The sequence below is a fragment of the Colobus angolensis genome, unplaced genomic scaffold (assembly GCF_000951035.1).
Source record: "Colobus angolensis palliatus isolate OR3802 unplaced genomic scaffold, Cang.pa_1.0 Scaffold15, whole genome shotgun sequence".
Classification (NCBI taxonomy): domain Eukaryota; kingdom Metazoa; phylum Chordata; class Mammalia; order Primates; family Cercopithecidae; genus Colobus; species Colobus angolensis.
Genome location: NW_012114599.1, coordinates 4176099 through 4203606, shown reverse-complemented (window position 1 = coordinate 4203606; position 27508 = coordinate 4176099). Strand labels below are relative to the sequence as shown.

At 51.9% G+C, this 27508-nt stretch overlaps 1 protein-coding gene across 1 annotated transcript in view; it reads left to right on the top strand.

The window, feature by feature from the left end:
* The first annotated feature begins 14308 nt into the window (after nt 1-14308).
* The window catches only part of LOC105507520 (keratinocyte-associated protein 2-like), a 35653-nt gene continuing 22453 nt past the window's right edge, over nt 14309-27508 (top strand). The window contains 2 exon segments of the mRNA XM_011936024.1: nt 14309-14555; nt 19089-19170. Of these exon segments, the coding sequence (XP_011791414.1) occupies nt 14309-14555; nt 19089-19170 (329 nt within the window).

Here is a 27508-nt window from a genome sequence, read left to right as displayed (position 1 = left end):
TGCCACATTTCAGGCAGTATTGACCCAGGTGGTAGGAATTTGGGAAAAGGACTGCCTGGATTCTACCCAACTTGAGCCTCTGTTCTGGGATGAGGAGCTCTGTCACCCACCTTTGCTTTTAGATAATCAGTCACATACTTCACACTGAGCTTGGGCCTGGAAGCCCCTTAAAGAAGTGCCTGCCTCAGTGGGAAGAGTCTGGATGGACCCTGCTCAGCCAACTGACCAGAACTGACGGATGAAAGGCAGGAAGTGGCACTGCTTGAGGGTGACTCCTGGAAGGGCCTGCCTAGATAGAGGACATCAGGGAACAGGTGCCTTTTTGTCTAGGGGACAGCAGACAAACCTGGAAGTTAAGATGATTTCCTATCTCAACACACAGTGCAGAGAAAGCCGATTTGGGGCATCCAGTGCCCACTCCTTCTGTATTGCAGGAAACTGTCCATCAGACTCCACAGCAGCCTTTAGTTTGGAGGGCCTGGGCCTTACTGCGTATCAGCAGCCTGTTGTCTGTCTATCCTGCTATCTATCATGTATCACTCTCTCATCTCCTGTGTTTCCATCCAGGTCTGCACGAATACCGGTACTCCATGCTTTGTACTTTCTGACCTTACATATGGGTTCCCTGCAGGAAAGACGTGTGTGTGTTGTGGGTGTGTATATATGTGCAATTCTGGATGCTGGGCTTTCAACACTCAGTCAAGGTCTGCATACAAAAGGATATGTGTGTGTGGTGTTTGGTATAAATGTGTGTACAGTGCATTGGTGTGTGTCCAGTATGTTTTCATGTATATTGCATAACATAGGTATTGGTGTATGGCTTAGGCAGTTTCCCTGTCCTTAGTTCTGCAAGGAGTGCATATTGGGGAGCTCCAATACACCTACAGGGTACTTGGGCATGTGTCTTGTGGGTCTTGGTTCTAGTGTAGACATATGTGGGTTCCCTTGTTATAGGCTCTCCCTAGATATGACTGCCAGGCTGCCCACCTCTTAACAGGCCTTCCTGTCCCTTTAAGACATAAGGGATCTCAATGGGTATTCATCAGCTGGAGGGCAGAGGGGGATTGGGCTGTTTGGCTATCCCAGTCCATCCTTTATTCTGTTTAATTTACTGGAGATATTATGGTTTGTTTGGCCTCTGCTCCTTTAAATATCGGAGTGAGAGAATAGAGGCCCCTTTCTGGCCAGATCTTGCCTTTTACCAGCTGCTGGCCTAGTCTCTTTCTGGGTCCCTCAAAGCCCTGGCCAAAGCGGTCAACACCCTACAGGCCACTCAGAGCTTGAGGGCAAGGCCAGGCTGAAGTTCCACCTGCAGAAAAGCCATCTCAGTCACTGTGCACAGCCCCCACCTCCTGGGAATGTCGCAGGTTGTGCCTCAGCCAGGAGAATGTGTGCATTGGTGTGTGCTCTCTCGTAGGTCTTGTGAGCCTGGGTCAGGCCCAATATGCAGGCCTAAGTGCTAACCATCTGTCCCCTGTGTCTGGGCCATGCAGCAGCCAGTAGGCTGGCTTCTCTGCTTCTGGCCTTCCAGTGAGTCCTCACCCACTACCCTGCACGCAGCACACTTCCGCCTGGCATCCCAGCGGAGTGCTCTGGCTCGGAGCCTTCCCTGCGTGCTTAAGCCTCCTGTGTACCTGAGTCACCTACCCTAAGTTTCGAGAGGCTTGAGGAATAGTAGCTAACTTGGCTATTTTCTCAAAGAAAAATAATGACAATCCAGAATTTCCATTGGAAACCTGAACAGGCAGAATGGGGTGTGAAACTGGGCAAATCTGTATCAAAATCCTTGACCCCTAAAAGTGCCTGCCTGAGGGAAGAGGCCCGTCTACCCCTTCTGGCTTGCTCACTCGCCCCCAACCCAGCTCTCTTCCGTCCCTGCCCCCAGCCCTGGCCCTGAGCCCCCCCCCACCTGGCCTCTCTTCTTGCCCTCCTTGAATCCTGCGGAATCGACTGCCCAGTGCCAGTGCAGTTGATTATCCCCGGCGAGACACACAACTGATGAAAATGAAATGACCCGGAAGCTGCCACGGCGCGGGGCGGAGATGCCGATCAATAGTGGGGCTGGAGGCACATGAGTCTGGCCAGTCCTGGCTGGGAATGGGGTTGAAAACGGAGGGCCAGCCTAGGGGGGTGCCTGAGACTTTGGGCGTGGAGATGGTTCAGTTAGGCAGTGGGAAGGCCTGTGCCTGGGCTTGCCGAGGGGGCTGTGATGGTGGAGTGGCCCTCAGGTTCTTCTGCAAGGAGAATGGGACAGCCTGGTCCATTCTCGACCCAGCGCATCACCCGGGCCCCTGGAGCTCGAAGCCCAGTCCCAGGCCTGTGGCGCACTGGATGCACTCGGCCTCTGAGCAGTGTCTTCTCCCTCTCTTCTTCCTCTGCCTCTGTGGCCCTGTCAGTCCCGCCTAAGCCTTTGTGTGGCCGTCACCTGGAGCACCGGCTGTGCCTCGGGCTTTCCCGGGCCCTTCCCTTGTCCTCTCCGTCCTCCCAGCGCTGGGGCTGAGATGCCCGGCCCGCCGAGATGCTCGACCTCCCGGTAGGCGCGCTGAGGCGCCCACGGCTTCCCACCGCTCCGGCCCTTTCCGGCCCCAGCTGAGCCGAAGCTCCCTGGCCTCAGTGTGCGGGCCCCGGTGGCCGTCTGGCCCGAGGGAGGGCGGGGGCAGGCGAGAGGGAGCTATGGAGGAGGGGAGCAGTACTAGCCCGTCTCCGATTTCTCCGGTCAGCTGAGCACAACTTTCCATTCGAGTGTATTCATGCAGCGGCTGATTGAGCTCCACTGTGCCGGGCGGGGCTCGGCGGGAGGGGGCAGGCACAGCCAGGCTGACAGAGGCTACACACACACACAGACACACACACACGTATGTGCAATTCATCTCATCTACATAAACATGCCTTCCATGTTATATCACACCTCACCCCCCAGCCGTGCCATCATAAACACAGCCGAACCCCTTCCTTCAGGCACCTACCTGCCCTCAGAGCAGTTTCCCAGCACCCACAGACCTGCTTCCCTACACAACATAAGGCCTGCCTTTCTGATTTCCCCCTTATGGATTCTACACCAGTCCTCAGATACAAACACAAGAATCCTTCATCTGCCTCTCCTGCAGGCACGCTCTCCAGGATGCACGCACTCCAAATCTGCAAGACACACGCACAAAATGCCCAGGCTCACAATCACACCCTCCTACAGAGCTACCCAGATTCACAGAATAGAAATACACATCTGCATAAAATGGCATTAGCACCAATAGACATTTAGTGCACAGCCTGTTGTACATACACAGTGTGCTGGGGCTCACCAAAAGTTTACACACAAGAAAGGGAGCAAATGAACAATAAATCCAGTCAGAGAACACAGCCACTACACAGTCACCACCACAAACACACAGAGGACAGACAGAGGAAAGCTTCAGGTACACACACATACCTGTGAGCCAACCCAAAGACATGAGATATGTCACCCAGAGGCATGCCAACCTCCAAACCACAGAGCTTGACTCTAGGGACTCAGAGACCACCCATTCATTAGGCGTGCGCGCGCGCACACACACACACACACACACACACACACACACACACTATGCTAGGGCCCCAAAGATAGGTAGGGATCTAGATAAGCATCTTGACAGAAGCATGCCTGCTGTTGGGAGTGAGCAGGTAAACAGAGGCCTCTGTGTTACAATCCACCCCTAAATGCCCATGATAAGCTGTTTTGCAGTGCAAGAAGGGAGAGTGAGGAAGAGGGAGATAAATTATACAGTGGGGATAAAGGCAAAAAGGAAAGGCAGAGAGAAAGGAGAGGGGAGTTGAAACAAAAAGTGAGAAGAGGGGAGAACAGGGAAGGGGTGGGAGCCGGAAGGGACTGAGGGAAGATGGGGAGCAGCTTCCCAGGCTTAGGTGAGGGAGGGTCAAGGCTGGTTGGGGAGAGGGTGCCACTGCAGCAGGAGAGCAATTCCTTCTCCAAGAAAGCGCCTAGGGGAGCACATTGACTTGTGGCTGGCTGGACTTGGGAAGTTAGCCGAATACTGGGGGTGCACAGCAGCTTGGGGCTCAAGAGCACCCATTCCCCTTGTGGGCTGGAGGGGTCATGCAGCTTCCTCTGCACAGAAGAGGCCCACTCAAGAAAGCACTCACCTTCCCATGCCTCCCTTCCCTGGACTCAGCGGCAGCTTCTCCCCTCACACTATACACTCTTAGAGATGCCCCCAATACAATTCCATTCATAAGACACACATAGTCACCGCTCTGCTCGAGCGCGCACACACACACACACCTCTGCCTTCTACAGTAGGCACAGGCAACCACCCCCTTCTGCACAGGGATGCAGTAAGGGACAGAAGCACATCTCCACTCCTAGCAACAACTCCCCACTTTTTACAAATAAACCCATGACTCTAACTGGTTTCTACACACACTCTTTTTGGAAAAGAAAAGGACTTTAACCTGCAGGAGTCTAACCCGTCAAGACGTCGAGGACTTTACAGAATGTGCTGGCAAGAAAGGAGAGCACAAGCAAGTCACACACACACACGCATGTGCCAGACTCTGCCTACACTCCAGCCCTGCCAGGCTGCTCACGGCGGGCTCAGTCAGGGTGGAGCCCCTCTCTGCCTGAGGATGGAAATGGCTGTATGGCTGGAGGAGCTACAGACCAGTCAAGCACTGGCTGTTTTCTCTCTCTCTCTCTCTCTTTTTGAAAAGATGAGGTTTGGCAAGAGGGGCGAGTTCCCTGGGGACTTCTCGGATCCCTGAAGGTGAATGCAGGAAGAGTGTACGGGGCCCAGGAACCGAAACAAGAGGTCCGAGGGACCGAGGCAGGGTTCAGATGCGAGAGGGAGCGCGGCGGGGCGTGAGGACGCGGTCCCCAGGGCAGGGGTCCAGGATCTGTGGACGCGGCCCGGTGGGGCGCGTGCCCCTTGGTCCCCGCTCCGCCCTCCGGTCTTCGCGGCGCTCTCTCCCTGGGCCTTTGTCCCCACCTCTCGGGCTCGGACTCCGTCTTTCTTCTTTCAAGCCGCTGGGAGGCGCTGTAGCCGAAGCCCCGGCCTCTCCCAGCCTCATGCCCTGGTCCTCCGGCCGCGCAGTCTTTCTCCGAACGCGGTGCCCCCGGGGCTGGGCTGCCTCAGGCGATGGCCCGGCCTGTGGCTGGGGGCGGCCTGGAGCCCTTACAGGCCCGCACTGGCTTTAGTTTGTTGGATTTTGCGATATTTACCATCATAATTAATTTGCGACCATTCAACAGAATTTCTTAGCAAGGCCCCTTAACGACTGGACGCCCTGCTAATTCCCGGCGTGTGCGTCTCTCCCTGTGCAGCCCCGGACAGGTGCAGCCGCCTGCCCCTACCTCGCCCAGGACACACTGGCGCCGCCCCGCCAACCTGGACTGGGAGGAAGGATGGAGGACCGACGGACACGTGTACATGTGCGGGCGCACGGAACTCAGCCCTGGCCACCGCTGCCTTTCCCCTGTGTGTCTGAGCTGAAGCGGCTCCGCTTATATCGGGAGGTGAAACGGAAGCTCAGAGAGGGCCATAATTTGGTCACTGTCACACAGCCGACCTTCACCTCCACCCGGCTGCACCTGCACACTCGATGACCCTCTGTGTCTTCCTCGCCGTGCGCTCCCGATAGCCGGGGAAATACTTTTCTGAGATGCCCTTCTGGGCGCGCAAGATGAGGCAAAAGCGGGAGAAGGGAGTGGGATAGGGTGGGGAGCGGGTGGCCCTAGGCTCTGCCCTTCTGGGCGCGCCATCGCTCCTGCCACCAGCACTAGGACTTTGCAGGAACGCGCCTCCTTCGCGCTGCCTAGGAGGACCAGACCCGAGAGAAGCGCTCAGCAAGCAGCTACATGCAGGTGCCCCTACCAAGCCCGGAGAAAGAGCAGGGATTTCAGGGGCCTCCCCTCCCACAGCGGACAGTCCTCCGCTTAAACCACTAGTGCTTCCCAGTGGGCTGGGAATCGAGGATGTGAAGTGTGTGGATACATGTGAACGTTGTTGAGTGCAGTGAGACTGTTGTCCAGATTCTCATGCATTACAAGAGAAATGTTTACCTTGTACGGATGACGCGTCTACCTACAGACAAGCCTGGGGGCTTGTCCAGTGCTTGTGGACGTGATGCAGAAATATCAACTAAGTTCTCGAAGAATGGAGGGGAGAAGGACAAGCACAATTTAGCCCTGTCCTCAAGTTTCTCACGAGCCAGTGGGAGGGGCAGTTGAGGTCACCACTTAAAAACAAACCAACCCCATGGAGTTGCACACAGTGTTTCCCGGTGGCGTGGCAACTTCGCAATTAATTACTACAACTTTGGCGGTGGGGATAGAGAAGGCTTCTCTGAGCAGATGGCACTGACCCAGAAGGATGAATGGGATTGAGTGGAGGAGATTCTAGGCAGGAATGGCAGGCGGGAAGGCATGCAGGAAGTGTCAGGTCCAGTGGGGAGCAGTGCAGTGTGGCTGCCCACCCCCCACCCCCACCCAGAGTACTGTAGTGTGCGGCCTATGGGTTTTTGAGAGGTTGCTAATTGATTCTGAGGGAAGAGGCAGTAGGGATTAATTACAAGATCAAGCAAGTTGTGTGGCCTTGATCCCAAGGGTACTGGGGAGTCAAACAAAACTGTATGAAAGTGGTTGGGTGCAGTGGCTCACGCCTGTAATCCCAGGACTTTGGGAGGCCGAGGCGGGAGGATCACGAGGTCAGGAGATCAAGCCCATCCTGGCCAACATGGTGAAACCCTGTCTCTACTAAAAATAGAAAAATTAGCTGGGGCTGGTGGCGTATGCCTGTAATCTCAGCTATTTGGGAGGTTGAGGCACAAGAAGCACTTGAACCCAGGAGGCAGAGGTTGCAGTGAGCTGAGATTGCTCCACTGCACTCCAGCCTGGAGACAGAGGGAGACTCCGTCTCAAAACAGACAAACAAACAAACAAACAAAAAACTGTATGAAAGCTTAAGTGGGAATATCCAGCGTCCTGCTGAAGGACTTTAGCTGGGGGCAGTGAGGCTGTAGACAGGAAGGCCCTTAGGAAACTATTCCAATAGGCAGGACTGAGCTAAGGCGCCAGAACGTGTTAAAGGCATTTCCAAGGAGAAATGGTGAGGACTTAATGACCAGTTGCAGACCTATAGACTGCCCTCCGATGACCTGATTTCAGTGTTTGTCCCCTTTTCATGGATCTGTGACTTGGCCCTAGATTCCACTCTCTGACCTCAATTCCTCCAGAGGCATCATGACCTCCAGCTTCACCTGCGCTCACAACTCACATGCTCACACGTGCTCCTTAGAGGGGTCTGTCGGTGGACGCCGCGAACCAATAAAACCCATGCACTCTGTTCCAAAACCCATTCCCTACCAGAATGGGAGTCCTGTAGGGCCAGGTCTCCTTCCATACCCACCCATTTCGGCCTTTGTTCTACTGCACAATAACAGCTGGCACTGGGGTGCGGGAGGACGGTGAAAGCTTGAGTCCCAGGCCCCAAGTCCTCCAGGAGTAACGGGGGTGACCCGAGGAGAGCAGCGTACTGGCTGAGTGGGAGCGTGGCCCTTGAGAAGGGTACCGAGGGTCAGAGGTGGTGCAAGGGACCCAGGACGCACGCGCCTCCGAACCCCTGAATATTCGTCCGAGCGCCGCTGCAGGTTCTGCGAAACTTCAATGCGCGCAGCCTCCTGCACGTCGTTTTCGGGTGACCTCCTTGCCTCGGGCTCCAGGGGTCAAGCCAACCCAGAGCGGGAATGTTCCATTTGCACTATTGGGACATTCAGGGAGGCTTTTACGGACTGCCGCGGCGCTTCCACGCAGAGGAGGCGACGGCTCCCAGGCAGCTTGGCGATCTTGTTATTGGACACACGAGGGTTTAGAGACCCAGAGAAATGGAATGAGTCAAAGTCAAACTCAAGTTGCTTGGCCCCTAGTCCTGCGATCCTTCCATTTCACATTGCACCTCTGGGCCGCCTTTCACATCTGCTCGTCGCGAGCTTGGGGTGTAGGTGCGACCACCAGTGCGTGTCTGCGTGCGTGGCCTTTGGGTGATTCCACGCCCGCAACTGTCTCCGAGTGTGTGGGAGCGTGTGTGGCAGGTACTCGGGAGCAGGACAGGGAAGGAAGCCTCAGCTTTCAGACCCGTTCTCGGTGCTGGCGGGAGTGGTGGGTAGGAGCAGAAGGAGGTATGTTGGGAAGGATTGAGACAGACAAGGACTCTGTGCCCGCAGAAAAGTCCAGGACGCGACCCCGCATGCCGGGCCAGCGGGGAGGCAGGAGAATGGATCACTTCTCCCGGGGACGGGAGAGCAGGGGAAGGCTGCAGGTCGGGTAGCTAGATTCCATGATGCCCTCAAGAAGTTGCCAGACGCCAGTTGGGGAGCTTTCAAGAGCCAGAGACCCAGGGAAGTCCCCTCTTCGGCCTCCGAGGACTCCGAAGCCTGGCTGCAGTGCTTAGCCTTGGACCCAGCGGTTCCGCGGCCGGACGCCCCTCGGCGCTGGCTGTGCGCACCCAGGCGCAAAGCACAGCAGGTTGGAAGCGGAAGGCAGCGCGCTCTGGGATCATTGGCGGGTTTTTGCTGCCACCTCGCGGCGGTGATGCGTAGCATGCGAACCCTCCGCGCCGTGGGCGTTTGCCGTGTACGCGGGTGGTTTGGGGGGCCTTGCCCTGCCGCGCTGTCCTTTACTGCTCGGGTTTTCACAACACTTCTTCCGCCAGGACAGCCTCCTTCTCCTCTTGAGGTCTGCGATGGACTGTGCCCTGTCTTATGCCAAAGTCCACCATTTTGCGTGGGTTTTGGGGTCTGTGGGATCCTGGCCTGTGGGATTTGGGGTCACCTTTCTAGCTCCTTTCTCTTGCTTTACTACTTGATCCCATAGCTGTCCACCTGGACTTGCAACAGGTCTCATGCTAATATTTCCCTTCTTCTGCACTATTAACTTCCCGTCTTGCAGATAGATGCCTCCAGGTCTCCTACAGAGGGAGTACGGGGCTGTCTTCCACGGTGACAGGCTGTCGGTGGGAAGCCATGCCGCACTAGCGCCCTCTCCTCTCCACAACCGTCTGCTGAAGGCCTTCCATATGCCTGACGCTGCTACACCTTGGAGACAGCCAATGGCAGCCTAGACCCTGCCCCTGCGATTATAGTTTAGTGCAAGCAGAGAAACACAATACCCAAATTATAATTGAAGCTGCCATATGGAAGTATGGACAAAGTGGGAGCCCGAGGAGGGCCTTTGAAACACATCTTGATGGATAAGCATGAGTTTTCCAGGCTAGTGAGGAGGGAAGGACAGTCAAGGGACTGGGAAGTGTGTGTCCAACGACACTTGGGTACAAAAGAGCATGGGGTGCTGAGAGGGACAGCTGTTTCCTGGGGTGCTCCACAGTCTGATGGTGAAGACATTGCTTTGCTCTGGACAGCATAGCCAGCCAGCTTGGGCAAATGTATTGATAAGAGATACAAGTGGCAGTGGTGAAAGGAATATTTGGAATTGCTTCTTTTCCCATTTAAATAAACAAGGAAACCAAGACTCTGGCTAAGTCTCTGTCCTTAAGTACACAGCTAGTTAGGGGGCCGATCGCTCTATAGAGTCCACCGTGGTGCCTAAGGGAGGCTGGGTTCCAATGCCAGGCGGTCTGGAAAGAGGAGGGTGGTGATGGTGGGGAGGGGGCAAGAGGAGCCATCACAGGCTCTTTTCCTTTTCTCAGCTACAGTTTTGCTTTCCTGCTTCTCTCTTAGGCAGCATAAATACTAACCCTTACTCCGTTCTCTACAGATGCAATCATTCTAAAAGCTTTGGGGGTTTTTGTTTGTTTGGTATATTTGCTGCCAAAACTATTTGGCAGCAAAACCTGACCTAAACAGTATGAAGCTATTTATAGTCTTTACTTATCCTGCTTGGCATGGATATCAGATGTTTCACTGCAGAAATGCTGATGTGTTGGATTACAGGTACTGCTCTGGACCCACTTGGGTGGTATTATGTAATACAGAATATACGGACTATTATATCTACCTTTCTGAAATCTCCAAAACTATGAATTTCCTAAAGTTTTTGGAAAGGGATTGTGGTCCTTTGGGATTGAGCCTGGATTGTCTTTTGATAAAGAGGTTCATGGTGGGAGAGGAAGTCAGGAGAGAGTGGGAATTTAAACAATGTAATGAGATAAACCATGATCGGTAGTTTGCGGGAAGAGTAGGTCAAATTGGCTGTGGAACAGGGTCACAGGGCCAGCCCAGCAAAGCTGCTGGCATCCTGGAGGGCCTCAGGGGCTAGGGTCTTAAATTTCTTTCTTTCTTTTGAGATAGGGCCTCACTCTGTCACCCAGGCTGTAGTGCAGTTGCATAATCACGGCTCACTGCAGCCTCACCCTCCAGGGCCCAAGCAGTCCTCCCACCTCAACCTCCTGAGTAGCTGAGACAAAAGGTGCACACCACCACGCCCAGCTGATTTTTGTATTATTTTAGAGATGGGGATTCACTATGTTGCTCAAGCTGGTCTCAAACTCCTGGGCTCAAGCAGTCCTCCTACCTTGGCCTCCCAAAGTGCTGGGATTACAGACATGAGCCACCGTGCCCAGCCCTTTGATTTCTACTCAAGCTGGAGAAGGTAGATAAGATCCTGGCTCCATGCATTTTTTCATGGCCATTCTCTCCCAGAGTCAGACTCTCCCCTTGATGCCAGAATTCTCCCTTTCTCCAGACCCAGGGAACATCTAATTCCACCTCTCCAGGTCAGTCAGGTAGGGGCAGCCAGATGCTCCCTCCATCCCCTGGAAGCCCTGGGGGAAAATCCATCTCTGTCAGAAAGCCACAGGTAAGTGCCTAAAATGTGAAAACTTTACATGAGAGAGACAGCTGCGAAGGAGGAAGAAAGTGAACATTTATGATTGAATGCTTCCTAGGCATCCAGCAGTGCCCTAGGTTCTTATACCAGCTTTTTTTTTTTTTTTCATCCTTGCAGCATCCTGGGAGATCAGTATTTTCATCCTCATTTTTATAGTTGAGGGAATTGAGGGCCTGCGAGGTTGTAGGATCCTTGCTAGTCCTCCTGCTCCCCCTGAAGTCCCCCTGCAGTAGAGTAAGGAGTTCTAGTCCAAGCTTTCCTCTCTTCCACCTTCCAGGACAGTGGAGAACTGGAGCCCTGGTAGTGTATGTTGGAGGGGAGAATGTGGGTCCCTTGGAAGGGAGGGGCTGGGGGCCCTGAGCTCTGGGGGATAATCCAGGCTAACCCTGTGGTGCTCCTTTCCCAAAGTTCCATCACAGACAAACAGAATGGTGACATATCCCCTTGTCCCTCCAGGGAAGGCTGCTCCCTTCCCAGTGGGGCTCACCTCCGTCTGCAGCTGTTCAGCTCTTCCTTCTGTGTCAACACTCCCCCCTTGTCTCTTTGTGAGAACTTTGGCTGTATTGTTGTTGTTTTTGACATGGAGTCTCCTTCCATCACCCAGGCTGGAGTGTAGTGGCTCCATCTCAGCTCACTGCAACCTCTGCCTCCTGGGTTCAAGCGATTCTCCTGCCTCAGCCTCCTGAATAGCTGGGACTACAGGTGCATGCCACCACGCCCAGCTTATTTTTGTATTTTTAGTAGAAACAGGGTTTCACCATGTTGGCCAGGCTGGTCTTGAACTCCTGACCTCAAGTGATCTGCCTGCCTTGGCCTCCTAAAGTGCTGGGATTACAGGCATGAGCCACCGCGCCCGGCCAGCTGTATTGTTTTCTGTGTTTATTTAAAGTATTGTAACACTGAAAACCTGCAGTGATGTGAGTTTGGAACTACACGCCTCAGGAACATCTGGGCTCCTGAGTCACTGGAGAACAGCTTAGAGACAGGGTGGGGACAGTAAGCTGAGCTGGGAAGAGTGACTCAGAGATACCAGCATCATCATGACCTGTCCAGAAGTAAAGGAAACAGGGACACTGCAGATGGGCCAGAGGGAGCTGGGAGTTTTCAGGTAGCAGGAGGAAGGATGCACCTCAGCCGGTGGGGGAAGTTATAGTGCAGAAAATGATGCCCTCATGGAGCTATCCTGGCCACCAGAGAGCCCCAGACCACATTCTGCCTGGCTTTACTGTGATTGCAGTGCATGGGTTATTTCCGTTAGACTGGGGATGGGACTATGTTAAATGCACCTTTGTACTGCCCACAGCACCTAACACAAAGCCAGACTCTGTTGAATGGATGAGTAAGTGAATGAATAAGCACCATAGGCTTAAAAACCAGGCAGTGCTGGGCTCAGTGGCTCATGTCTGTAATCCCAGCACTTTGGGAGGCTGAGGTGGGCAGATCACGAGGTCAGGAGATGCAGACCATCCTGGCTAATATGGTGAAACCCTGTCTCTCCTAAAAATACAAAAAAGTTAGCTGGATATGGTGGCTTGTGCCTGTAGTCCCAGCTACTTGGGAAGTTGAGGCAGGAGAATCATTTGAATCCAGGAGGCGGAGGTTGCGGTGAGCTGAGATCATGCCACTGCACTCCAGCCTAGGTGACAGAGTGAGACTCCATCTCAAAATGAAAAGAAAAGAAAACAAACAAACAAACAAACAAAAACAGGCATTACCAGCCTGCCACAGAATATGCCTACAGAAATCTACAGATGACCCTGATGGGGCATGCAGAACCCAGAGGCATGGAAATCACCTAAAAGGAGGGGATGGGAGAGAACCTGAGCAGACTGTCTGTTGCCTGGAGCAACAGGAGGACTCTCTGGGGTCAGCTGAAAGGGAAGCAGTCAGGGAACTTGCAAGGGGGGAGTACCACTCGGTCAAGGGCAGGAGAATAACAGGTCGTGCCCTGGAGGAACACTGCATGCTGTGGAGGAAGGAGGGCGGCCTTAGCGATGATGTCACCATGAAGCACTTGGAATTGAGACAGAACATTCTCACTTGGGGTCAATTTGTACCCTAGTACTGAAAGTTATTCCCTGGTGCTATCTGTACTCATCATATTTTGACAAACTTTAGAGTAACCCTTCCATCTCTCCCTGCTTCTTTTTGAATTTAAACATCAAGCATTTGAACACAAGTCTTCTTGTCTATTTATCTCAGTGTTAAGAGGAACAACTGGGCCGGGTGTGGTGGCTCACGCCCTCTCTTGGTACTTGATGTAGTCAGTTGCCTGACTGCAAACACAGGCCTACCCTGAGTAGAAAGAAAAGGGAGTTGTGACAGTTGCCAAGAAGATTTCTCTGTGGAAGCAGCAGATGTTTTTCTGAGTGGAAACTTTGTGGAGGGAACTAGCATTTAATTAAAAAACAGGCCGGGGGCGATGGCTCATGCCTGTAATCCCAGCACTTTGGGAGGCTGAGGTGGGTGGATCACTTGAGGTCAGGAATTTGAGACCAGCCTGGCCAGCACGGCAAAACCCCATCTCCAATAAAAATACAAAACATTAGCCATGTGTAGTGGCCGGCACCTGTAATCCCAGCTACTTAGGAGGCTGAGGCAGGAGAATTGCTTGAACCTGGGAGGCAGAGGTTGCAGTGAGCCAAGATCGGGCCACTACACTATAGCTCGGGCAACAGAGTGAGACTCCATCTAAAAAAAAGAAAAAAAAGGAATAACTGATGTGATCAAGTTGACCTTCCCATTCTCTCCACATAGACACGTGCTCAACAACTGCCTCTAGAGAGGAAGCAGGCCTGGTGGTGGCAGCTGTGGAGTGGGGTGATGGTGGCTGGGATGGGGGTGGAGCTAGGCAGTGGGAAGCCGGGGGTCTGTCTCCTGCCCATGGGCTCATCCTATCTGGCCACATGGTGGATGAGCCCCTTCTCCTTGCCTTCATTTCATTTCAGGATTCCTGGCCATTCTCTCTGGTTGCCACTCCCACATCAAACCTCCCAGACATTGATTCTCTGCTGCTCTGTGGCATAGAAGACCACAGTGATGGGCTCTGCAGACTTCACCTTGGAGTCCCCCTTTCATCCCTGCCCATTAGTCTCCTCCTTGGTTGTTTGGTTGCATTTTTTCTAATGCCAAGTGGTAGGGGCAATGTGTGGTATCTTCGCTTTTTTACATCTAGCACGACTCTGGCTTCCCCTCCTTCCCCCTTCCTGCTGCCTTGCCTTTTTATCCATCTCCCTCCTGCTCACGGGATGGACACTGCCTTGTCCTTAGTAGCTTCAGCAGCCCCCTTCTCCAAATGCTCCCTTTCTCTAGGTGGCCCCTTCCATCTGTCCTGGCCTTTGGATATTGGTTTCCATAATGCAGATGAGAAGGTGGAGGCAGAGAGAGGGAAAGAAGCCTGCCAAGGCTGAACACTGAAGCACCCTCAGGGCCAAGGCAGGTATTCTCCTGCGGGAGCGAAGGGCCCGTGGGAGACCCAGGATGCCCATGAAAAAGGTCTCCATCCCTGGGGCCCTGCTAAAGCTTCCCCGTGGGAGCCACATCTCTCCCACACGTCTAGGGCAGCGTTTCCCAGACTTATCTGAACCTGAGGGGCACCTGAGGCTCTCGCCAAACGGTCACAGTTCTGAGTCCTTATTGCGTTGGAATCCCCAGGTGCTGGAGGTGATTCTTATTAACAGGCAGGATGGGAAAATACTGCCTGAGGGCCTCGTTCTTCAGTTCAAGGGTGAGGGAGGGGTCCTGGCAGCGCTGGTATCTCTTGGGGACTCGTTAGAAATGCATTTTAGAGTTTGAGACCAGTCTGGCCAACATGGTGAAACCTCATCTCCACTAAAAATACAAAAATTAACAGGCATGCTGGTGCTGGCCTCTAGTCCCAGCTACTTGGGAGGCTGAGGCAGGAGAATTGCTTGAGTTTGGGAAGCAAGATGGCACCACTGCACTCCAGCCTGTGTGATGACTCCATCTCAAAAAAATAAAAAGAAAAAGAAAAAGAAAAATGCATTTTAACAAGATCCCAGGTGATTTGTAGGAACAGGAGCGTCTCTGGGTTGGAAATTCTTCAAGGTGACACTGTGCGTTGGGGGGAAATGCAAGCCTTGTAACCTTGGTCCTGTTATTCCAGCAATGTGAGCTCTGGTCTTGCTCCTCTCTGAATTGGTGGTAATAACAGTTGGCACTGGTTGTGATGACCAGATCGGATGTGGGGCTGGAAACATTTCACCAAGTTTAGAAATGTGGACTGCCCCTGGTGTCTGGCCCTTGTCCTTGGCTACTGCTCCTTTCACTCTGGCCACCCCAGGACTCCCTATCCCGTCTGTCTTCTCACAGGTGCTGACCTCCCCGCCAGCCCCAGCCGCAGTGCTTAGGCTGGCTGCCTGAAGGTGGGGCTCTTCGACTCTTGCAGATAAACTCTTGAGAAGATGGCCAGCCTCTGGGGGGGTCTCTGCCTTGGCCACAACCACAGCCCCTCCTTCCCACCCCCACCTCTGGTCATGGAAACCAGATGCCCCAGTCACTCAATGGACAGATGCGGAAGAAGAACTTGGAGAATAATCACAGAGAGAGCCCCCTTCCCAGAGGGACAGACCCATTGCCAAGGCCTCAGCCCAGAGGGACTGTGCTGGTTCCAGAAACAGCCCACGTAGAAATGGTTTGGGTGATGGGCTGGCCTTGTTAGGGTGGCTGGACAGGGACCAGCTGCTAAAACATCACGGGGGTGAGGAAAGATGCCTGGAACTAATGTGTATAGATAGAAGTATCATTGTGCCACTGGGCCAGGCATTCCCCACCCAGCTGGCCTGACTTACGGATGAAGGACAAGATGAGGCTGCTGCCAGCTTCCCCAGACGCCCAGACCCTATAGCACTTCCTGGCCCCAGACAGTTCCTCCTCTATGCAGATTTGTCCAATCAGAGCAGCCCCAGGCAGGCCTCTGGAGGCCCATGGTCTGCCCCGGCCTCTCTGTATTCACATCCTAGACCTTCCTGGCCTGACTCTTTCCATTTTAAACTGCACCTTGTTTGCTTCCATAAATGTCCTCCTGTGTGTCAGATCACATGTCCCTCCTTTTTTTTTTTTTTGTCTCAGAAAATAGGATTGTTATATTTACATTACTTCATTGAGTTTTATTTTGTGGAAGGCAGAGGTAGAGCGTAAGTAATGAGTTCGTTGGGCCTTGCTTTCCAACTCGTTGTAGATTTCCTATTTTTTCTTTCCTGTTGTAAATATTAATCAATCTATGATCATGTATAATAATAACGCTTATACTTTCAGTTAGTGGCTCTGAGTTCTACTGACTTAAGTCCCATACACTCACCAGCCTGGAATTCCTTCCAATGGGTATACCCCACAGCTTTCTGGGGCACAGCCTTGCTTTCTCTCACAGCCTTGCTTTCTCTCTTAACCATGTCACTGTTGAAAAGAGCTGACATCATCTTGTTGATTCAAGTAGGCCTCCTGGAAAACATTATTCTGAACAATCTCACAAAGATCTGTAAAGAGTTTTTTTGTTGTTGTTGTTGTTGGATTCTCTTTCTGTCACCCGGGCTGGAGTGTAGTGGCATGATCTCGGCTCACTGCAACCTCCACTTCCTGGGTTAAAGTGATCCTCCTGCCTCAGACTCCCAAGTAGCTGAGGCTACAGGTGCCCGACACCATGCCTGGCTAATTTTTGTATTTTTAGTAGAGATGGGGTTTCACCATGTTGGCCAGGCTGGTCTTGAACTCCTGGCCTCAAGTAATCCACCCACTTCAGCCTCTCAAAGTGCTGGAATTACAGGCATGAGCCACCACACCCAGCCAAGAGTTTTCAAAAATTGTGAACCAAAAACCCAGCACCTTAAAGTATATGAGAAATTTAGCATTCTACAATTAGACCACCTGATCTCCACACGGGGGATACTGTGATCCTGGGAGAGCCTTGCCTGGGAAGCCTGGATTGTTCTAAACCTTTGAAGTGACATCCCAGGTCCACACTGTAGGTTTCCTCTCAGCTCTGGGTCTGGGGGCCTTTGTCATGGCTGCAACTTGGCTGCAACTTGCAAAGAGGCGTCTTAGGACTGGGATGCCACTGGCTGAGGCCCTCCTGAGGGTCCTTTTTCCCTTTCTACAGCCACACATTGGATTCTCTTTTCGGGGCTTGGCAAGCTCTTCCCAGGGGATTTGCTGTTCCTGGCTACTTCCTCTCTTCCTCCTCTCCCCTTCCTACTTGAGTCCCCACCCTCTTCATCTTCCTCTTTTCCCTTCTTCTCCCTTTTCTCTTCTGTCTTGCTTTTTTTTGAGATGGAGTCTCACTCTGTCGCCCAGGCTGGAGTGCAGTGACATGATCTTGACTCACTGCAACCTCTGCCTCCTGGGTTTGAGCAATTCTCCTGCTTCAACCTCCCGAGTAGCTGGGATTACAGGCACACACCACCATGCCCAGCTAATTTTTCTTTTCTTTTCTTTTTTTTTTTCAGTAGAGACAGGGTTTCACCATGTTGGCCAGGCTGGTCTCGAACTCCTGACCTCAGTGATCCCCCATGGCAGCCTCCTAAAGTCCTGGGATTACAGGCCTGAACCACCGTGCCTAGCGTTCTTCCCTCTTTTCTTGCCCTTCCCTCATCTGCCTCTCTGGAGGGCCCCACCCAGTGTTCCCTCTCCCTGGGGTCTGAGTTCCGTGTGACAGCCCCCTGCAGGTGGAGGAGCCAGCTCCCTGTGTCCTCGCCTCCCCGGTGCGCCAGCCTCCCTGCCTGGCTCAGCCGCCTGGGCAGATGCAGGCACCCCCTGCATTGTTTCCCGTCCTGAAGACGAGCAGCTGCCGCACTAATTGCCACCAGCAGGGGGGCCGGGCTGTGCTTGCACTCCTCCTGCCGATTAGAGGGCGACCCGGAGGGGGGGCAGTTTTCAGGAGCCGAATGAGCTGAGCCAGTGTTGAGCATTATTCCAGGAATTTTAAACACTCGTTAAAGGCTTTGCCATGTCTCACTTCAGTACACATCATGCTCCAGTTACTGCTCGGAACTGCGGGGGCATCAGCCCGGGCAGCACTTATCAATATTTTAGCACGAGAAAGGCAAATGATGTTGAAACATTGAACTATATTTCCATCTGTTCAAACTGAAATGGAACAAGCTTAGCTCAGGAAATGGGATCTCTCCTCCCCAGCTGCCTTGGAAGCAGCAATACCCACCGGCCTGGCCTTGGCCCTTGCCTCAGTTTCCCCTTCACCGCTCTTCTCAATTAGTCCCCAGTGTTCATACCTTATGGGCATGAAATTGAGTAGGTGTTAGGTTTGTTGGTAGAGCAGGAGTGGCGGCACCTCAAAGAACCTGAGAGGGATCCCCGCTTTTGTTAAAATGTGCCTTCCCCATCGACTGACAGAGAACAGTGGGGTCAAATGCGATCTGTCTTAGTGCCAGGGGACATCCTCTCTATCTCCTGCACGGACCTGTTTCGGTGCCTCCGGACTGTCTGTCCTGCAAGAAGACCCAGGATGGCTGGCTAGATGTGAAAAGGAAAGCACTGATCATACTTAGTTGGACGAACACCATAAATACTGCATACAAATAAAGCATTTATGGTAGACTCCTGTTTCCCCTGGAACAAAACAGAATTTATTGGCAGGAAAGAACCTCAAAAATTTTGTCATTCAATTGTCGGAGAAGAACAGAGAAGTTTCCACAGTGTGGAAAGCAGGGTGGCTGATGTGGGTGGAGACGAGTCATCTCATGTGATTTAGAGGACAGCCCATGGGATCTCTCCTCCAGCGGGGTCCCCAAAAGGCCTGTGATTAACAGTATTCAAGGAAGAAGGAACCCTTTTGTCCCCAGCCCTAAAGCAGAATGGGGGATTACTTCTTCCCATTTCCCCTCAGACTGTCTTTTGGCAACCTCTCCCTTTGAGGCTGTTTAGTTTAATTTAGTTCATCTGCAGGGAAATAGGGGTGGGGTGGGGGAAGGGCATGTGGTAAGAGATGAGCCCAGAGCCTGCATTCCCCAAGACTCACCCTGCTAAGAGTGGTCCTGGGAGCTGGTCTCAAATCCTAGGGTGTGGGATATATACTTTTTGTTTCTGGCATCAACTGAAGAATAATTACAAGACATTCATCACCCAGGCCCCCATGTGGGCAGCCAGGCTGGTGACAATTTGCCTTTTGGGGAAGAGGTTTCCACTGTGACAACTATAGCAGTAGCAGAGAGACTCTTGTCTGTCACAGGAGATCAAGGTCTGCAAAAGCCCGAGAACCCACTGATTTCATCCCTCTCTCTGTTTGCAGACAAGGCCACCCACATCCCAAGCCAGCTGGAGGAGCAGCTTCCAGTCTTCAGAGATGGGCCCCTCTTCCTCAATTGGCCTTGGTAGTCAGGACAGAGGACAGAGGGATATATTGTAACATATATTGTAAAATTTGAGCCACATACACGGGATAAACGACATCACAAATAATCATCTCCGAAAAGAAATCTGACATCCGACGACTCAGAGGCCAGAGCCATTGCTGACGCTCCTGGAGATTAACATTCTTTGCAAGCATTTGTGCCTCAGTGAGGGTGGTGGGGAGCCAGCAAAGTGATGGGCTCTGCAGAAATCTAGGGGGCTGCCTGGATGATGTACAAATGCAGACCTAGTACATCAATAGAAAAATGTGATGTGTTCATTCCTATCAAGGCGGAGTGCTTTTTAAATTCACCATTTCTGAAAGACTCAGGATTAATGTCAAAAATTGTATGAAAAGACCCAGCCTGTCACCTCTCTTCCTCTTGACCATAGAATGCGGGTCTAGTAGGGGGAGAGCAAAGGGGGCACTTCAGAAGAATTGTGAAGCAAGCACAGACAGGGTCACAGAGAGCCCTGGTATAGTGGAGGTCAAGCCCCACCCCGGTGTCCTCATACACATTATCGCACTAAGGAACTAGGCAGAACTCTAAGAAGGCCTGGCGAAAGAGAGAAGACACGGGAAATCAGCACATTGGCTATGCTGACATATGTGAGCCCAAGTTGGAAGACGGCATGAATTAAGACTGAAGCCAAACCCCCTCCCTCAAAAACAGCACTTATAGATGTTAGAGGGCAGAAAGGCAAAGTCAGAGGAAGCCTAAGGTTAAATGAGTACTTACCCTGCACCGGGCGCTATCCAAGGTACTTGACATGAATTCTTAAAGAGCTTCTGAGATATAAATATTATTATAAAACCCATTTGACTAACGGAAACCTGAGGGTCACAGAGGTTAAATAATGCACTAAATTACATACTTGAGGTCACTGAGATACAGAGTGGCACATTCAGAATCAGAAACTAAATCTGTAACACCAGCACCTCCCAGGCTCATGTTCCTTTTATGCCACATGCCATGTGTAGCACCAATGTCAAGGGCTAGGGGTGGGGAAAAAGAGCAGACAGAAGGCAGGATGAGACTCCCTAGAGGTCTGAGGGAAGGAACATCCTGGTATAGGAATATTGTGCCCGCAAGGTTGCTGAGACATGTCTGTCCACAGCCTGGTGAATCTGGAAGTGTTGAATAAAGGGTTTTTTTTTTGTTGTTGTTGTTTTTAACAGGAGCCAGAAACCAGAGGGATCCCTAAGAGGGCCAAGACAGCTGCAGAGCAAGTACAGGTTACCCTGAAACTGAAGGTGTGAAGGTGCAAGTTCAGAGCACAAACCCAAAGGCCACCACACAGATGGGGGACTAATGGGCCACCAGCATTCCTGGGACTCAGTGTGAGTGCAGGCAGCATGGACAGGTAGTGACAACATACAGTGACGGTGGGGGAAGGCCATGTCCTGGCTTCATGAGACAGGCTAATGTTGTTTGCATGCCCAGCTATTTATAGTCAGGAGACTGAACAAAGATTCTTTAAACTGTGACTCTGCAGAGGCTTATACCAGCTGTATACAAGATCCCTTTTTCTTGTATGCTCTGCCCACTGTAGACACTTGTGACTGAAGAGATCCCAGGTAAGAAGGTAATGAGGGAGACTAGGATCCATCTAGCAACCATATATGCAGAAATGACAAAGAAAACAGGACCTAGAGATTGGAGAGAGGGTGGGTGGGGTTCTTTTGATTTCTCAGAGTACAGAGTCACATGGTTCAGAGCAAGGTTCACAGGACGCATGTGTATGGACATGAACGCAAAAAGAATCTTGATCATAAGGCTGGGCCTCCAGGAACCTGAGGAAAGCTGCCCAGTCGTGCCTCATGGAGAATGGAGAGTGAATGTTTAAAAATCAGAAGGTCTTTCAAGACTGAGGACATCTCTGGAACCAGGTTTTAAGGCTGTCCTCTTAGCAGGTCAGTTTTGTCCACTCTTCAACTCCACCACTGACATCATCAGACTTTTTCCTGTAGGCACCAGAGTCGCGGGGCCTATGACAATATTTCAGATCTTGAAAATACGTTATGGGTTCAAATATGAAATGAGAACTATAAAAATCCCATTGATACACATTTTATTAGTATACCCAAAGTTTGTTAATTTAATATTTGTGCTGGGTGTGGTGGCTTACACCTGTAATCTCAGTGCTTTGGGAGGCCAAGGTCGGAGGGTTGCTTGAAGCCAGGAGTTTCAGACCTGCCTGGGCAACATAGGGAGACCCTGCATCTCTACAAAAAATAAAGATAAAAATTAGCTGGGCACAGTTGTGTTTGCCTGTTGTCCCAGCTACTCGGGAGGCGGAAGTGGGAGGATTGTTTGAGCCCAGGAGTTTCAAGTGCAATGAACCATGATCCCTTCACTGCACTACAGCCTGGGCAACAGAGAGAAATGCTGTCACTAATAAATAAATAAATATTTAATATTTGTGAAATATTTGAAATCAAATTGTAGGTTAGGATTTCATATTTCCCAAATATGCCTAATGATTGAGACATCAAAGCCAATCATAAATGAAATGTGTCAAGATTCTATAGACAGGAAATTGTAAGCAGGAAGCTTAATATGAGCATGGTAACATTTTAGTGTGTTTGATATGCAGCCTCTGAAGCTCTTCAAATTGGCCTGGAGGAGATTCAGCAGCTTATGTGAGTCAATTCGACATTGTTTATTAAGCACATATTATGTATCAGGCATTGTTCTAGAAACTTGAGTGACATCAATGGACCCAAAAAAGATGTGTCCTCATCTCTAAAGAGAAACATGAAAAGGAAACAAAATCAATAAGTAAAACATGTAGTGTGTTTGAAGGTAACAAGGAATAATAAAAAGTGAGGTCAGGTAAGGGGACCAGGAGGGGTGGGGTGGGGGGAAAGCGGTGGCAAGAAATGGAGTTGTCAGTTTAGGCCTCTGTTAGAAAGTGAGATATGAGAAGAACTTGAAGAAGGTGATCCAAAGAAATATCTGGAAGGGATGTGTTCTAAGAAGGAGAACAGCTACAGTGAAGGCCAAAGATATGCCTGCTGTGCTTGAGGAACAGCAAGGGGGCCAGCGTAACTTGAAGCGCGAGGCACAGAAACCATGTTGGGTCAGGGTGCAGGTTCTGCCAGGCCCTACAGGTCATCACAGGGAATTGCCTCACACTCAAGGAAACTGGGGACCCTAGGAAGTTCTGAGCAAGTGGAAGGTGGGAGCTGCCATTGGCGGAAACTGGGAGAGCTGAGGGTGAGGGTGAGAGTGAGGCGTGTTTGGGGTAGGAACAGGAGCAATCAGGATTTCAAGTTGGACATGTTGAGTTTGAGCATCTGTGAAACATCCAGATAGAGAGGTTGAGTGGGCAGTTGGGCCTACGAGTAGGAGTTTGGGAGAGGTGGACTGGTTCGAGTTGTCGGCAGATTTTATAGAGATGATGTTTAAGACCACAGAGTGGGATGACCTCACTAAGGGAGAGTGGAGGAGAAAAGAAAAGAAACAAGGCCGGAGCCCTGGGCACTCCGACTGTTATGGGCCGGGGAGAAGAGATACGAGGAACAACCAGCAAAACAAGCTGACGTGTGACCGGGGACGCAGGAGGAAAACCAAGAGAGTGTTGTCCAGGAAGTCAACACAGTACAGGAAGGCCGAGGGCTGCCATGATGAACATACAGGAATGCATGTGCAGGGCTAACAGGGTTTGGACATATGAAGAACTCAGCAAGTGATAACTTTTTTTTTTTTGAGACAGTGTCGTGCTCTGTCCCCAAGCTGGAGTGCAGTGATACGATCACGACTCACTGCAGTCTTTACCTCCTGGGCTCAAGCAATCCTCCTGCTTCAGCGTCCCAAGTAGCTGGGACCACAGGCATGTGCCAACACACCCAACTAATTTTTAAATTTTTTTGTAGTGATGGGAGTTTCACTATGTTGCCCAGGCTGGTCTCAATCCTCCCACTTCGGCCTCCCAAAGTGCTGGGATTATAGGTATGAGCCACTGTGCCCAGCCATCGTTGTTATTTGAATTACTGTATGAGTAGTGTTATGTGAGCACTGCATGAGTGGAGGAAGGTGGAAGGCCTGGCAGAGAAATGAGCTGTTTGCTAATCAGATTATCATGGCTAAGAATCTACAGTCAACCAGAATCTGATGGAGGGGCATCCTTGCTTAGCTACTCGCAGATTAAAGCAATTCTGCCCTGAGGAAAAGGTCCCAGATTTAGGGACAGGACCTTTCTGCTCCTTCCAGCCCCCTGCATTCCCCATGGTGGGGAATCTGCAGGCAGGACACAGTTCTGCTGGTGCTTGGTATTGTTCCCCGGTTTGAGCTGTCAGATGATTCCCTGGACACCTTTTGACCTCTGCCTTTGACCTGGGGATCAGGTGACGTGTGACTGGAGGCAGGTCTGCGCACCTCTGAGGTGACAGCTCACTTGAGCTCCCCCTTGTCTCTGCTTGTCACCAGGAGAAAACAGCCCCATTGGGTTTTCTAAACACTCATCAGCTTGGGTGGTGACCCAGCCACAGACACTCAGATGGGCGTAGACACCGAGGAGCAGCTGAAGCAAGGGGAGGCTAAGGTTCCAGCAGAGCCTGGGGAGGTGCTCCCAGAAAGTCAGATTCTCCCCTGAGGCCATGTCTGGAGCTTGGCTGCTGTGCAGTTGTCTGCCAGGCTCCGGGGACCCTGCAGTGGTGACTCATGGGCCATTTTTGGAACCCAGGCAACTGGAGAGATCATCAGACGGTTTGCTGGCTGTCTCACGAGGCTGCGTGTGTAGCTCTGCCATCCCTCTGCGTGTCCTCAGCAGTTCGCACATGCCTGTAAGTGCTCAACGTGGGATGCCTATGAAGCCAGGCACGCACGACTTTCTCTCACTGCCACCCGATCCTTAACTGTGTCAGGCAAAAGCTCCAGCAGGGACGGCGCTCTCCCCTCTCAGCTCTTGTTCCTGGATATATTCACTTGCTATAGGATTTTGTGCTTTTACTGAGATGCTCCTTGAAGCAAGGGAGCTTCACAGTTAAGAGTCTGTGTTTTTAACATGGCTTGGAGGTGATTCTCACGTGCAGCCAGTTTGGGACCTTCAAGTGTACCCGGACCTTCCTGCCTGGGGAAGTGATGACTGGCAGTGCCAGTGATTGTTCTGTAGACTAAATGAGTCCCCAGGTGGGACAGGGAGTGAGGTGGGGTGAAAAAGTGCCAGAAAACCCCTCTGCCCCCAAGGATGCCCTCATCTAACCTGCCAATCCCACCTTCAATCCCACCATGAGGGATCACTCAGGTCTTTGGGGCTGAGTGCTGTCCTCTCCAGAACCTCTTAGAAATGCACGGTGGCTCACCCCTGTAATCCCAGCACTTTGAGAGACTGCAGTGGGCGGATCACGAGGTCAAGAGACCAAGACTGGCCGGGTGCGGTGGCTCACACCTGTAATCCCAGCACTTTGGGAGGCCGAGGCGGGCGGATCACGAGGTCAGGAGATCGAGACCATCCTGGCTAACACGATGAAACCCCGTTTCTACTAAAAATTAAAAAAAAAAAAAATTAGCCAGATGTGTTGGCAGGTGCCTGTAGTCCCAGCTGCTTGTAGTCCTAGCTACTCAGGAGGCTGAGGCAGGAGAATGGCATGAACCCGGGAGGCAGAGCTTGCAGTGAGCCGAGATCGCGCCACTGCACTCCAGCCTGGGCGACAGAGTCAGACTCTGTCTCAAAAAAAAAAAAAAAGAGAGATCAAGACCATCCTGGCCAACATGGTGAAACCCCATCTCTACTAAAAACACAAAAATTAGCTGGGTGTGGTGGTACACACCTGTAGTCCCAGCTACTTGGGAGGCTGAGGCAGGAGAATCACTTGAATCTGGGAGGCGGAGGTTGCAGTGAGCCGAGATTGTGCCACTGCACTGCACTCCAGCCTGACAAGCCAGCTAGACTGTGTCTCAAAAAAATAAGAAAGAAAAAAGAAATGCAGCTCTCTCTGGAGAGTCCATTCTTCTGCCCCAAGGATAGAGGCTGCAAAAACTGCCCAGGTCACCTGGCCCAGGACACATCCTGCCCGTGGGGTGGGCTGCCCTCATACCTGCCACATACTGGGAGCCCAGAGTCCTCCCACTCCTGCCCAGCCCAGTCCAGGGCCACCAGCTCTTAGGTTCTGAAGTAGCCCTTTGAGAGGGTGAGGGTGACATGCCATGTCTCTCTGTGCCCTTCCTCCTGCCAGTCTTCTCTCCACCCTAGCATTTAAGGCAAAGGAACAGAAAGCCATTCCGTGCCCCCACCTGGCACTTTCTCCAGGAAGTGTCAGGGAGTGGGCTCTGCTGCCTGGCCCCTCATGCCAAGCAGAATGAAAGGAAACTCCAGAATGGCAGTTTGGGATTTTCTAGTGTCCTGGGCCAGATAGTCTCCTGCGAGGACTAGTGGCTTCTTTGAAAAGCAGCGGCCACTCCTTTACACAATACCTCCTCTTCAGGGTATCTCCTCCCACTCTCCCATACGGGAGCTCTGAATCTGCAGAGGACAGTTTATCTTGGAAAACCTTTGGGATGGGAAACTCATCACCTTTCAAGGAAGCCCAGTCCATGTGCAGCTGTGTTAGAAAGTTCTTCCTTCTGCTGACTCAGAAGCAGGCTCCTTGCTGTTTCCTCCTTGTGTCATGGAGCAAAGCCTCAGCTTTTTCCAGGAGTGGTGGGGGCACGTCTAAGTACGCGAAGAGTGCTTACTCTAAGCGTCTGCTCCACGAGCACTCTGTAGCTGCCACTGACCACAGGATGCCCATCTGGACAATGAAGCCCCTTTCCAATGGGAGGATACTTTCAGGATTGTTGCCCGTAGTGAGCTTCCTACTCCTCCCCTTCCCGTTGCCCCTGGTGTGCCCTCAGGCTCCCAGCAACTTCACTGCTTCACTCAGCCATCACTCCAACTAGCTTTCTATAGCTCCGTGCCCCTGTGTTCAGTCCTAAGTGGGGCTACTGGATATTTGAGCTTCTCACTCAGCAAGCCTTGGAGCTCCTTCCCTTAAGCCCTACTAGCACCTTTTCCGCCATGAACATAGGGCCTGGGGCCTGGGGCCTGGCCACCATTGCAGGCATTGGGGCAGGGGTTGGGCAGTACACAGGTATCCATGGCAAAGGGCCAGCAGGCTGTATCTGTGGAAACAGAATCTGTAGCCTCCCTTACTGATCCTCTCTGAATCTCCCAATTCTGGAGGGTGTAATTTTTTATCATGGAATATATACGACATAAAATTTGACATCTATCTTAGTCCGTTTTCTGCTGCTATATCAGAATACTGGAGCCTGGGTGATAAATAAAGAAAAGTAGTGTATTTGGCTCACAGTTCTGGTAGCTGGAAAGTCCAAGATCAGGTCTCTGCTAAACCAGGGTGGCACCAACCAAGGAGCCTGGCATTTTGCAAGAGACAGTGTCTTAACCCAAAGCAATGGAACTATAACTGGGGAATGTCAGGCATCGGTAATGGACAAAAGAGAGATTTGGGGTGAAGGGTCCTCAAATCATACCTCTTGGTAGCCACCTCTTTTGATAGACTCAGAAGCCCCAGATTAGGGAAGGTGACAGTCATTTACTCTGGTCCTCTTCCAGTCCCAAATCCTCTTGAGCCCACCCAGCCTCTGCCTGATCACCTCCAGTGACTGGGAACTCGCCACTCCCAAACCAGCCCAGCCATCTCTGGACTCACCTCTGAAGAGTTCTTTCTTCCTGACTCAAAGTCTCTCCCTATAGCGCCCTCTATGTGTCCCTTATCTACCTCGGGGCTTCCTTAGGATGAATCCCACCCCATTCTTAGAAGTAGTGAGGTAATCCTTGAATTGGAGACCAGCATTCAGTCACTCTGAGGCATTCTCTTTTCCAAGTGTAACATCCTGGCTTTGGAAAATCTTCCTTCTAGAACCGCGTTTTTGTCTGAGGTGTCCCTTGCCTAGACCTGACCACAGAATCTCAGTCCAGCCACAGCCACAGCCACAGGGGCCTGTTTCGCCAGAGGTGGCTTGGTCCTTCTCCTCTCCTAGTCCCAGTGCTGAGACCCAGTGCTGAGGAGGGTGTGGGGGAGGAAGGGAGAAACACCAGCCTCTGTTGAGTGCCGGCAGTTGTGGAGCTATGTTCTGTGCTAGGCTTTTGCTATGGTCTGAATGTTTGTGACCTCCCCAGTTTCGTTCTTTCGTTTTCTTTCTTTCTTTTTTTTTTTGAGATGGAGTCTTGCTCTCTCACCCAGGCTGGAGTACAGTGGTGCGATCTTGGCTCACTGTAACCTCTGCCTCCCAGGTTCAAATGATTCTCCTGCCTCAGCCTCCTGAGTAGCTGGGACTACAGGTGCATGCCACCATGCCTAGTTAATTTTTT